The sequence below is a fragment of the Spermophilus citellus genome, assembly GCF_964194105.1.
Source record: "Spermophilus citellus genome assembly, chromosome: 9".
Taxonomy (NCBI): domain Eukaryota; kingdom Metazoa; phylum Chordata; class Mammalia; order Rodentia; family Sciuridae; genus Spermophilus; species Spermophilus citellus.
This window is the reverse complement of record NC_138191.1, coordinates 256621-270716: the sequence shown is the minus strand read 5'-3', so window position 1 is coordinate 270716 and position 14096 is coordinate 256621. Positions and strand designations below refer to the sequence as shown.

General features: G+C 38.8%; 1 protein-coding gene across 4 annotated transcripts in view; it reads right to left on the bottom strand.

Annotated features, from left to right (window-relative positions):
- The window catches only part of CHD1L (chromodomain helicase DNA binding protein 1 like), a 47344-nt gene that overhangs the window by 31004 nt on the left and 2244 nt on the right, over positions 1-14096 (bottom strand). For all 4 annotated transcript variants that reach the window (XM_081308808.1, XM_081308809.1, XM_081308810.1 and 1 more), the window contains exons 2-7: positions 13973-14085; positions 10795-10901; positions 10175-10289; positions 9306-9337; positions 4053-4134; positions 1585-1747 (exon numbers count right to left, since the gene is read on the bottom strand). In XM_081308808.1, the coding sequence (XP_081164934.1) occupies positions 1585-1747; positions 4053-4134; positions 9306-9337; positions 10175-10289; positions 10795-10901; positions 13973-14085 (612 nt within the window). The remainder of the gene's footprint in view (positions 1-1584; positions 1748-4052; positions 4135-9305; positions 9338-10174; positions 10290-10794; positions 10902-13972; positions 14086-14096) is intronic.

The window sequence follows — 14096 nt, the reverse complement described above, 5'->3', positions numbered from 1 at the left end:
CACTATGCAAAACATCAACAGGTATAAATATGTACCTCAAACATAGGTACAAATAGGTACACCAATAAAAATTTGAAATTCAAAGTACAGTTTCTATTGAATGTTGCTGCTTTTGTAAAGTGGTAAAGTCAAAAAATTATAAGCTGAACCACCATAATTAGAGGACCAATCATTTCTCCCTTTCCTGGTTTCTTCCTATCCCTTCTGGACTTGTTACTGGCTTTTAATCCCCAAACTACAACACTCAAAGTACTGGATTCTTCTTAGGAATAATCTCATTTTCAAGACACCGTTTTTCAGGGTATTCTTCATTTCATCTCACTGATCAGCATACAGCCTAGAAATGCAAGGTGAGCAATACTGTCTCCATGTTTATGACAGGTAAGTGAGGCTCAGAGAAATCAGGCCACTTATCCAAGGACACACAGGTGAATGTGAAAATGGCGAGCATTAAAAGTGGATTTTTAAAAACTTCTAATCCCTTGTTCTTTTACAGGCCTCTTAGACTTCAAAAGCTACACTAAGTTGGAAGTATACATCATGTAGGAAAACCAGAAACAGAAAACAAAAATACAAGCATCCTGTTAAATGTGAAATTCAGATAAACAATTCATAGCTCTTCAGTACCAGTGTGTCCCTTGTCATTTGTAATTAGATGTCCCATATCTGACAACTCTAAACAATGGGAGTAATCAATCAGAGCAGGTTTGCAGGTCATCTTTACCTTGTGGTTTGGGAATTTTTGCTCTAAGAACCCTCTGCAACTCATATTTAACCAGCACACACATAATCACTGGGTGGCCCCCTGCCATCTGTTTTGGACAATCATCCTAGGGTATTCAGATATCATGGGAATGTTCCACAAGGCAGAGTGGCAAAGGTATAAGAAAAAGCTACGGTTATACGAATGAAGGCTTCCCTTTTCCCTTCCACATCCCAATCATCTCAAACTTCTGGTTAAAAGAAAACAGCAGTGTTGCAGAATTCTTAACAGTAGTCTGGGTCTATAGCATGCACTTACTTTTCTGCACTGGCAAGTGGCATGGAAAGTTAAAAAAGTCTATAATTTTTATAAATTACAAGTTGAAGCCGCATGGTAAAATGAACTTGAGGCATGAGGATGGTAAGTTGAAGGACAGCCTATGAAACTGAGCAAGACCCTGTCTCCAATTTTTTACAGAAGGACTGGGAATGTATCCCTGTGGTAGAGCACCCCTGGGTTCAAAAAAAATTGAAAGAAAAAAAATTGAAAGAAAAAAAAATTGAAAGAAAAAAAAATTGAAAGAAAATTAGAAGTTGGTTTTAAAAAAAGCACACATATCAGAGGGTAGTTTCTACTTTTTCCAAAAGTGAACCAATAAGCCCCACTGCAGAATCATGTAACAAACAAGTAAGAGCCATGGATAGCAGACGAGTGGACACCACATGAGGGACCATCATCTGCCTTATATCTGTGGTGGTTTTTCTCCCTGGAAGGCATTCTCCGGTTATTGATTCTCTTCCTTTTCAATCTACAACTCTTATGCATTAGGGAAGTTTCTGTGTCAAGATCTCTTGGGGATAATTTGCTGAATGGGAATTAACCTGATTTGGACTCTTTTTCAATATCCCGGTAACGTTCAACAAAATCCTCCATCTGTTCCTTGAAAAACAGGTCAGGTTCCACAAAACTGAGGAGAGAGTAGAGCTCTTGGAGGCTGTTCTGGATAGGAGTTCCAGTCAACAGGAGACTGAAGACCACCGAGAACTAGAATATGTAAATAAACACAATTAAAAATCTCTACCACTGGGAAGCAAAACCAAGTGACCCATCACAACATTTATTTGAACACAGAGGGACATGATCTAACACAATGAACCAAGGCAAATGAAATCAGAAGGCTCAGGTTCAAGTTGTACACTCTATTTAATGTGAGAAATAATACCTCTCCAGTTTCAACCATAAGGAGGGGATAATAATCTGTAAGACGACACTCTTGTAAGCATGTAAGTGACATCGCATTGTAAACTCTTGAGTATTACATGAGTATTCACTAGGGTTACTAAATGCAATCTATGTGAGGAGTCAAACTATGTTATGACCTACATGGGGGAATTAACGGGAGTATCTGAGTAAACACATTCATTCAAAGAGTTTGAGAAGCCAAAGTTATTTATAGCATCAGGCCTCTCTGCTAGAAGCAAGCAGCAAGATTTACATTGACACAATGTCTGTTCATAAACTTTGCAATATATCAGAGTCAAGATATCAAGATTTCTAGATGTTTCTGGATAGTAAGCCATGGACAGTCCAACATAAAAAGGGATTCTGTAAATTTTTGAGAAACAGGGCTGGGAATGTGGGTCACCAGCAGAACGCTTGCCTAGCATGCAGGAAGCCCTGGGTCAATCCCCAGCATTTCCAAGAGAAAAAGGAAAAACACTGAGAAACAGATAGGAACACGGAGGATAAGAGACTAATGAAGGAAGAAAAACAGTAACAACAGATATCAGGCCAAGCAAGGTCAACCTCTGAGCTGACATTAACAAGAACTTACACCAGCAGAATTAAGTAATGTGGAAAAGTCACATCCTATGCATGTGTATTATTTTAAATACAGAGTACAAACTCTTGGGGAGGACATGTAATCAAGGGTCCCTAAAAAGAAGGCAAAGAGGACAGCAGAGATAGAGGATGCCCTATCAGGCAGGGGATAACAATATTTGAAACTAATAAAAATGATGATATCTTCAGTAAAAACTCTAAACACTGCAACTTTTAGGCCAATAAATATTAAATACATAATCCAGGTCTAAGATTTTCCTCTAAATGACCTCTAAATTTAAGTGATTATTATAGGATGAGGACCAAATTTTGATTATCTCAGAAATTAACAAGTGTGGTCTCATGAATGAGCAAATTTTCAGGTCAACAAGGAGAAGGTACTTCACATTTCATTGGCTTCTCAGAAACAAGGGCAGCTCCAGGCCACAATGATCTTTTTCATCTACTTTGCTGAATGATACAAGAGATCAAGAGAAGGGAATGCAATCAAGTGTATCATACTAAAAATACAACAGACGAGAGACTGAAGGCAATATGCTGTAAGAAATTCGTCTCTTCATGACTCCATGTGAACGGTAAGTTTCTAAATAGGTAAATTGGGGGAGGCATAAGGTATATCCAATGCATCTACAACTGCAGACAGGAGTATAAGATCTTTATTTGTAAAAAAAAGAGAAAAATTAAAAGCACTCAAAAGAGTTGAAACATCTCCAAAAATACAATGCATTTTATTGGGGTAGGGTCTGACTCATTTGATAACTAGATTTTAGTAAATATTATCTTCTATATAAAAGAGAAAGGAATAGTAATTAGCCATATTAAATACTACTTTTGTCACTGCCCTCCCAAACAGGTTTATTTAGCTCTGCAGAAGTCTGACTACAAAAGTTTTAATTTATGAGATGGACATCATTATCCGAAGTACATGTATGAAGACACGAATGGTGTGACTCTACTTGTGTACAACCAGAGATATGAACAATTGTGCTCTATATGGGTAATGTGAATTGTAATGCATTCTGCTGTCATATATTACAAATTAGAACAAATAATAATAATAATAATAATAATAATAATAAAGTTTCAATTTAGTTGGCTCTGTATAGACTAAACTAAGTGGTTTTAAAGGGGAGTTAGATGGGAGAAGGAACGGTGAACAGATGGGTATAGGATTTCTGAGCCAGGAAACTGCTCTGCATGATACCATAGGGTGGAAACATGCCATCACCTGTTTGTTCAAACTCACAGGACACGCAACAGCGAGTGAATCCAGCATTACAGATTCTGGTGACACTGCGGTGCCAATGTAGATTCATTAGTTTTAACATCTCTCTTCAGGGAGAGGCTGAGAATGGGGGAAGCTAGGCTTGTAAAGGGGCAGGGGATATATGGGAACTCTCTGTACCTTCTATTCAATTTTGTTGTAAACCTAACTTGCTCTGAAAACTAAAGTCTATTAAAAAAGGAAGCGGGGTGTGTAAAAACTAAGACTATCCTTTGAGTTTACCTCTGAAAGTGTCTTATGTAGCAGAGAGCTTTGGCTTTTCAATCTGTGGGCTTCATCCACCACAAGAACACTCCAGGAGAAGCTGTGAGAGAAAATCCAAACTTTCAGCTTCGTGTAGCTCAAACATATTTCACAACCACATCTTACTATACAATTATGACTTGTTAGAAAGACTAACCTCTAGATTAGGCAGAATTAATATTTTATCAAAATGACCATACTACCAAAAGCAGTTTACAGATTTAATGCAATTCCAATCAAAATCCCAATGGCATTCCTCATAAAAACAGAAAAAGCAATCATGAAATTCATCTGCTAAAATAAGAGACCCAGAATAGCTAAAGCAATCCTTAGCAGGAAGAGTGAAGCAGGGGGCATCACTATACCAGACCTTAAACCATTCTACAGAGCAATAGTAACGAAAACAGCATGGTATTGGCACCAAAACAGACTGGTAAACCAGTGGTATAGAACAGAGGGCACAGAGACTAACCCACAAAATTGCAATTATCTTATATTAGACAAAGGTGCCAAAAACACACGCTGGAGAAAAGATAAACTCTTCAACAAATGGTGCTGGTAAAACTGAAAATCCACGTGCAAAATGAAATTAAACCCCTATCTCTCACCGTGCACAAAACTGGAGTCAAAATGGATCAAGGACCTGGGAATAAAACCAGAAACCCTGCATCTAATAGAAGAAAAAGTAGGCCCTGATCTCCATCATGTGGGATTAGGCCCCAACGTCCTTAATAAGACTCCTTTGGTGCCAGAATTAAAATCAAGAATCAATAAATGGGACAGATTCAAACTAAAAAGTTTCTTCTCAGCAAAAGAAACAATTTGTGAGAGGGTACATCTTGGGAGCAAATCTTTACCCCTCACATATCAGACAGAGCACTAATCTTTAGGGTATATAAAGAACTCAAAAAGCTAAACACTAAAATAAATAAATAAATAAATAAATAACCAACCAACCAACCCAATCAATAAATGGGCCAAGGACCTGAACAGACACTTCTCAGAAGATGATATACAACCAGTCAACAAATATATGAAAAAAAATTGTTCATCAACGCTAGCAATTAGAGACATAAAAATCAAAAGTACTCTAAGATTTCATCTCACTCCAATCAGAATGGCAGCTATTACGGATACAAACAACAATAAGTGTTGGCGAGGATGTGGGAGAAAATACACTGCTGGTGGGACTGCAATTGGTGTAGCCAATATGGAAAGCAGTATGGAGATTCCTTGGAAAGCTGGGAATGGAACTACCATCTGACCCAGCTATCCCACGCCTCGGTCTATACTCAAAGGACTTTAAAAACAGCATACTACAGGAACACAGCCACATCAATGTTTATAGCAGCACAATTCACAATAGCTAAACTGTGGAGCCAACCTAGATGCCCTTCAGTAGATGAATGGATTAAAAACTGTGGCAAACATACACAATGAAATATTACTCAGCAATAAAAGAGAATAAAATCATGGCATTTGCAGGTAAATGGATGGAGTTGGAGAATAATGCTAAGTGAAGTTAGCCAATCCCCAAAATCCAAATGCTGAATGTTTTCTTTAATATAAGGAGGCTGATTCTTAGTGGGGTAGGGAGGGAGAGCATTGGAGGAACAGACAAACTCTAGATAGGGCAGAGGGGTGGGAGGGGAAGGGAGGAGGGCATGGGGTTAGAAGTGATGATAGAATGTGATGGACACTATTATCCTAAGTACATGTATGAAGACATGAATGGTGTGAATATACTGTGTATACAACCAGAGATATGAAAAAAACGTGCTCTATATATGTTATATGAATTGCAATGCATTCCGCTGTCATACATAAATAAAAAAACTAATACAAAGAAAGATAATTAACCCATAATGAACGTGTTGGTCAGCTTTCTGCTACTGTGACAAGTAGCTGAGATAATGAGTTTATAAAGAGAAAAGTTTTACTCTGGCTCACAATTTTGGAGGGTCAGTCCACCATCAGCTGGCCCCCTTGCTGTTAAGCACATCATGGCAGAATGGCATGGCAGAGCAAGCCAGCTATCTCAAGGCTGGGACAGAGAGAGCAAAGAAGAGGAAGAGGCTGGATCCCTGCTACCCATTCCAAGGACACACCCTCAATGAATGACCAGAAGACATCCCATGAGGGCTCACCTTTCAAAGGTTCCACACACTCTCACCAGTTTCATGCTGGGGACCAAGACTTTAACATATGAGCCTTTGGGAGATATATAGGATCCAAACTATAGCAGTAAATCTCAATAAGTACTAGCTGTTAATAATATCATCTTCTTCCTCACTTTTACTCAACTCTTTTTTAAGCATCTCTCATTTTTTCCCTCTTATTTAAACCATTTAATAAATATGTTTACACAGTTCTTGTGTCCCACAAGCACTGTAAGAGGAATTTTGGAGGGAAGGAATTAAATGTGGGAAATCTGATCACAGAGGCTCACAGTATAGGCGGTGGGCAGGTTAATAAATACACTGGCACTCTACCTACTGGTGAGCACATGCCATCCTTTTGCCTTTGTTTCTGTTTGTCTGCATCTGCTACAAGACTACACACCCCTGAAAGTCAAGGTCAACGTCTTAATCTTCTCTATCCCTATGGCCTCATCTGGACCATGATTCAATAAATATTTGCAGAAAAACAACAACAAAAACAAAGAAAGCCTTCCTCCTCAGGCTACAGAGAAAATCGAGAGGAAGAGAGCCAGAGACAGACACTCAGCTAATGAGAGTGGAGTAGGAGAAGACTGAACTGGGGATCCAAAGAGAGGACAGGAAGTCCAAGGAGAGCACTGGGCAGAATAAGCAGGGGATATATTTAGGATTATAAGGAGACAGGGTCCCCGTGAGGTTGGACGGTGGTTATGACATAGGTGGTGAGCGTCCATAGTATAGTTCCACTCAAAACAGACTAGGTCTTATTCCTTTGGAAGGACTAGACACAGATATGTATATACACAAACATCTAAAAATGCTTATTTAACGCAAAAGGCTAAGTGAAGTGGATTTTGGTTCAATGAGTGAAAGTGGATTGAATCACTCATCAAAGGAAATTAAAGATTGTTTCCCGGAAACGCAAGTAGAGGGAATTCCAACAGAAGAATGGAGAGTCCAACAAGGGAACTCCTGATCTTCTCAATCCAAGATTTTACAAGCCTACTGTCTGTTGTCCAGAAGATTTCAATATTTCATGGTGATAACATACAACTTTAAATGGCCTTCATAAACCTCTTGAGTGCAGATTTTATCACATTGCCTATTTTCAGAATGTAAAATATAGCAATGGAGAAATATAACATTAACAAACATACTAAAAGAAACAACTATGTTGTTGGGATTCTTGTTATGAGTCAATATTATAAATGTCCCTTTATTACTAAGGCTCTTAAATCCACCCAGAAATGCATTCAGAACAGACTGAAATATAAAAATGTGTTTCTGCTGAATAAGGTGACATTTCAATGCTTCTACATACTTAGAGACGCTCTCTTAAAAACACGGTCCAGGGCCTGGGGCTGTGGCTCATCAGTAGAGCACTTGCCTAGCATGTGCGAGACCCTGGGTTTGATCCTCAGCACTACATAAAACTAAATAAATAAAGGTATTGTGTCCAACTACAATTAAAAAAAATAAACATTAAAAAAAAAGAGGCCCAAAGCACCAAGTGCTGAGTTTGAATGTCTGCTCTTCCTTACTTGGATTCTTAATCTCTTAATTTCCTCGTTTGTAAAATGAATAATAATCCCTGCCTACTAGGATTTTCATGAAACCAAAATGGGACAATTTACATAAAGTACCCAAGAACATTTATGTCCCAATCTTATTACCTTCTGAGACCTGCCAGATAGTACCATGTTTCATGGATATCTTTGTACTCCTCATCCCTCTATTGTACAGACCATGGGGCAGCTCTATAATTTACTTTCCTGGTTATTACCAGTAACTCCCTTTCCATGGAGAGACTTCAAAACAAGACAAGTTGGATATTAAGTAGCCAAGAAGAGCTGGGGGAAGGACTGAGTGGAAGAGCAGTTGGGAGGCTCTCAGCTCAATGCCCAGAACCATAAAATGAAATGACATGAAATAACGTGACACGACATAAAATGAAATAAAGTAAAAAGAAAGAAAAAGAGGGAACACATCATATGCTCATTTAAATGTAAATTAAGTGAAACAAAATACTGGATGGAATCATAAAATCTTGGGCCCAGTCATCAAAGTAAGAGTAAAACAGAATCTCATTCACAACAATCTGGATGAGGAAAAAATATTTAAAATATTGATAAGGCCCTTTGAGAAAAAACCTTCTGAGTATGAAAGATGCACACAGGGCACGATGGGCACACCTACCATGACAACTACTTGGGAAACTGGAGGATTGCAAATTTGAGTCCCGTCCCAGCGACTTAGTGAGACTATCTCAAAATAAACAATGAAAAGGGCTGGGCATGCAGCTCAGTGGTAAATGCTCCTGAGTTCAATCCCCAGTACCAAGACATGGTTAAATGGACAAATTACAAGTATACTTCAAACTTCTTTTCCAAATAGTCAGTTCTATAGCACTGACTGCCACCTGGTAATTGCCAGGAAAAGGCTCCTACACTACAGTGAAATCTCAAGCAGCAGTCCTGACAGGAGTCTGTGCAAGTTACAGTGTAAAGAATCTAGTGTCCAGGCTGGATGCAGTGCCCCACCTGTAATCCTGGAGACTCTGGGAGCTGACGCAGGAGGATCACAAATTCAAGGCCTTCCTTGGCAACTCAGAAAGACCCTGTCTCAAAATTTAAAAAATTAATAAATAAAAAGGACTGGAGATGTTGCTCAGTGGTAGAGTACTCCTGGGTTCCATCCCCAGTACCAAAATAAAACCAAAAAAACAACAATAAAAATCTGCTAGTAATAAAAATCTCTAGTAATCTGCTAAACATCAACCAGGTAGATTTAATCTCAGTTATCACAACAGTCATCCAAAGTAAAAAAGGTAACTACCCCCAGTTTACAGATGAGGACACTGAAGTTGATGGAAATTAAGAAACCAACCCAATAACACATAGCTAATGAGTAGAGGTTAGATCACAGAATTCCCACCATGCCTGCCTATACATCAACAGGACCCAAAGAAGACAGACCAGACATATCAGGAAAGAGGCCAAGTATCAAAAAATGTAAGACAAGACAAGACTTCCACACATTCAGCACAGTTTCTGACAGGGTACAGTATACTCACGATTTTAGAAATGGTGCATCTTTCAAGCAAATCTGAAAAATTAAGGAAGACACATTAAAAAGACTGGTATTGCTGGGCATGGTGGCCCACACCTGAATCCCAGCAGCTTCTGGAGACTCAGGCAGGAAGGCGGCAGGCTCAAAGCCAGCCTTAGCAACTTACTGAGACTCTGTCTTCAAAAATAAAAAGGGCTGAGGATTGGCTCAGTGGTTAAGTACCCTTAGGTTCAATCCTTGGTACCAAAATAAAAAAAGTTAGAATTAAAAAAATAAAGACTGGTATTGATAAATTCTGATTATTAATAATCTAGTTTCTTATTTCTTGTTAACTCTCTTAAACCACAGGATCTAAGCCTTTAACTTGTTTACTAAGTTAAAAACTAAGCACAATTTCTAAGTAGCACTATCACACAAACAGATAGAAGTTATGGTTAAGTAGAGACTTCAAAACAAGACAAGTTGATATTAAGTAGCCAAGAAGAGCTGGGGGAAGGACTTACTTAGATAAGGACTTAAAACAAGACTGAAACTAGGCATCCTGCATTCCTATCCCCCGGTTATCAGACATGATGCCTCTGTACATGAAACCCTCTGCCCTGTTGCCTGCCTCCTCCTGTTCATCAACAAAGAGGCAGCTAAAGTGCCACTTTCTGGGAAGCTTTCCCCTTAATCCACCAGTAGAGAGGGAAATATGTCTAGCTACCTTGAAGCACAGTGATCCTGCACTTCGTTTGGTCACAGTCCCTCTTTGACAATGTGATGAAGGTGGATGTCCTCCTAGAAAAATGTGTGCTCTCAAAAAAAAAGTCAATATAATTCAGTGGGTTCTACAACTTCTAAGGACCCAGGTTAGGAGAAACGAATGAATACCTCATAGGTAGTCAGCAGCACATGAAAACGTGACTTCTGTTTTAGGTCTTGCTGAAGATGGGCTCTTTCCTCCTTGTCCCCTGCATATGTTACACAAGAAAGACCTGGAGCAAATCTAAATCCAAGAAAAGAAGCAGATGAACCCAAATGCCACAGCCATGAGATGGTGTGTGCATGTCATGGACGGACTGCAGTGTGCAGACGCCATTCATTAGGTGCTGGTCACAGAACTGTACCTAGAATAATGGTTAAACCCCAGGGTAAGGTCTGTGTTAAGCAGGGAGAAGGATCAGGTCTAAGAGGGTCTCGTGCTAACTAAAAATGCAATGATGTTTCTCACTTTAGTTACTTCCTATGTTACTATGAGAAGGACAGTTTCTCCTTTACAACAGCAAAATTTACTGAGAATAAGTACTAGCCTTTAAATTGTAGAAGGGTAACAGTAACACCCACTGGATCCTCCCCTATCAGATCTTGTGTCTTGCCTACACTGTTTCAATTCAACCTTTCTGGAATAAAATCATTGAATATGACAAGATTTTGCTTCATGATCTTTTATCCATCATCTAGAAAAATATCTTAACATAAACAATACAAGTTCAGCTACATCTACTCTGTACCTTTCCATTTCTTCTTTCCAGTTGTTCAAAACAGACAGAGGACTGAGAATCAGGAATGGTCCTTCATCATTTAACCTTCCCGTCAAGTAAATGAGGAGAGCAATCGTCTGAAACAAAGCAGGCAGTTTTGATCACCTTTCCAGGAGACACAACCATAACGTTCCCACAACCATAGGCAGAGAACACAAACTGTTATACATGACTTGCTTTATAAAGAAATTCCATACAATCTTCCACATATTAAGAAACTAGTACGTTCTTAGAATGACATCAGGTAAGCTCAGTGACTTTGCTAAGGAAATTGATGGTGTTCAATTACTTCAGGAGTTAACGAGCAATGAGGCTCAATATTTATGTAATTGAACCAAAGGGAAAAACATCAGGAAAGAACAGAAATCAATGAAACCAATACACCTGTTGGAAAACAGCAGGAGTACTTTGAAACTATTAAGCCAGAAGTGCTAAGACCTGACAGCAAACAGTACCCGCACATCACGGCCTTGGCCCTTGGCTCGGCTGCTCTGATGAGAGTGCTTTCCTTCCTCCCCAGCTTTCTCCCTCCTTCTATAACCACTTAGAGGGTGCCTTCTACTGGCTCAAGTTCTAAGTTCAAGTTATATGTGAACAAAACAGATACAACCTTTGGTCTTTCATAATGGGTGCATTATAATCATACTGTATAGCGGGATCCATATGCCATAGTTGTACATGCATATATCTACAACACACATTCAAATGCAGAAAACAGACAATAAATCATTCTCACAAGAAGTAGGAGTATGAAATGAAACTTTGCAAAGCCAAATGTGCATACTTCAGGACATGTTTGAGTACACTTATGTCTCTAAAGTTGCTCTCAACAAACAAAAACACGTGAAGAGCTTGCATCCCCAAATACTGTGCTATTTCTGAGGAAAAAATATGCCCTAAAGATCAAATTCAAAATCCTGAGAAAACTATAGGCTCAAAGGTGTTCACATCAAAATTAATTTAAGTAACCCAAAAAAGGGGGAACTCATGATTCCTCATCAATAGGACATTTAAGCAAATTATAAATTCTCGATGGCATAGATACTATGCAGCCAGTTGAATGATTGTGAATATAATAAAATGCAAAACTACAGTGCCAATGTTACATTAATGAATAGAAACCATATAGGCTAGACGTGCACTGTAACTTCAATGATGTAAAACATACCTTGCTGCTTATGGCTGTGGTTAGAGTACTGTGATGACAGAGTGGCAGTTCATTTTTTTTTTTTGGCACAATCATATTAATCTTATAAAGGAAATGATTTTCTCATTTAACTATCCCAGCCCAAAGTGTGCCCAGAGCATCCCTCTAATAAGTGGCTTAACTGGATTAAAACCATTCTGTTGAGTGCTCCCTGAGGATGCAATTTAGAGAAAGTTTGTCTTTTATTACCATAAATCAGAAGTGTCTACCAAATAAATTTAGAGTCACTAGTGAATTTTATCAAACATCTAAAGTGGAAATGAGAACAATTTTACATAAACTCTTGCTGAAAATTAAAGAGGAACACTTTTCAATATATTCTATGAGGCCAGCTTTACCCAAATACTAAAACCAGACAAAATTAGTATAAGAAAGGAATATCACAAAACAATATCCTTCATAATGTAGATGCAAAATTTCTAAACATTCTTTTACCAAAACAGACTTGGAGTTGGTATATTTTTAGAGAATTTAAAGTAAAGGTGGAAAGGCAAAGGACAAGTGGAATTTGCTGGCTCTCTGTGAAGTCAGTAGGACAATTTCAATGACTGAGACAAAGGAGATTATAGGGAGGATACCTCCAGGAAACTGATTTTAGTTTCATAGTTCTCGTACAGGAATATACCAGGAACAGATTTGTTTGCCCGAGAGAGAGAAGTGATGAATCTCAGGGGACCTTATATAAGTGGTTGCATTGTTTTTGAATAATGCCAAGATTGATGAGGTACATCTGGCCTAAGTAAAGGAGGCTTCAACATCTGATCAGACTAGCCTATGTGCACCGCTGCTCCAGCTTAAAGTTTATATATATAGTGAGCGTCAGAGGGGACAGTTGAACTTCTAAAAGGATGAGACCCTTGCTCATTCTCTCCAGTGACCGCTGGTGAAACTTTCCTGGGATTGAAAAGTTTTTATCTTCCTGATTTCTGATCAAGATGCCTCTGACATATATCATGATTATACCAGGATATCTTTTGTATCCTTCAGATAAGTAATCCTTATGTGATTAACCCAAGAGGTGTTGTGACTGAATTTTCCATTAATCAAAGGCCATGTGTCAACCCAGGGCAGTATTGCTTATTATCCTGGCAGAAGCATCAATTTCAACACTTCACCATTAATCACTAGATCAATGCCCGAGGGGGCCACATCTTTCTCCCCTTTTAAGGTCAGAGAGTCTAAGTTTTATTTTGGAAAACATAGGGTACTTCCTCCATATTTCTCTATCACTGTAGAAAAATGGACAGCAGCCCGACCCCAACCCACCCCCACTGAGAAAGAGAGAGTAATATTAGAAGCAATACAGTTAACTTCATATAGTGTTACTAAGGAGCACAGTCAATCTGGTCCTTGGGCAAGTATACATGCTTCACACAGAGAAAAGCCCTAAACCTGGGCCCATTAACTGCACTTGTAACTCAAGTAACTTTTCTCACAGACACATGTCAATGCTCATATAAAGGTAATGACATAATAACTACCCCTACAACTAGAAAAATCAATCCCAAGGTTGTGATCTCTTAAAAGTTAAGCATTTCACATTCTAGTATATATATACATACACACACACACACACACACACACACACACACACCCTCACACACATATATAACAGCACTTAAAGATGGTATTAAGCCAGGTGTGGTGGCACATGCCTATAATCCCATTGGCTCCGGAGGCTAAGGCAGGAGGATCATGAGTTCAAAGCCAACCTCAGCAATTTATCGAGGCACTAAGCAACTAAGTGAGACACTGTCTTCAAATAAAATACAAAAAAGGGCTGGATGTATGATTAAGTTTTTAAGTGCACCTGAGTTCAATCTGGGATACCAAAAAAAAAAAAATATATATATATACACATACATATATATATATATACGGTAATGAGTTGTGAGGCGGTGTTTCGGTGTAGGTAAACAGTGCTTCTTCACAGTAACGTACCTGGCAGGTCTTACCAAGGCCCATCTCATCTCCCAGGATGCAGCCATTTTGACAGTGGAATCGCTGGGCTAGCCAGTTGACTCCCTCCAGTTGATAAGGGCGTAAATGAATTCCTAGAAATAAA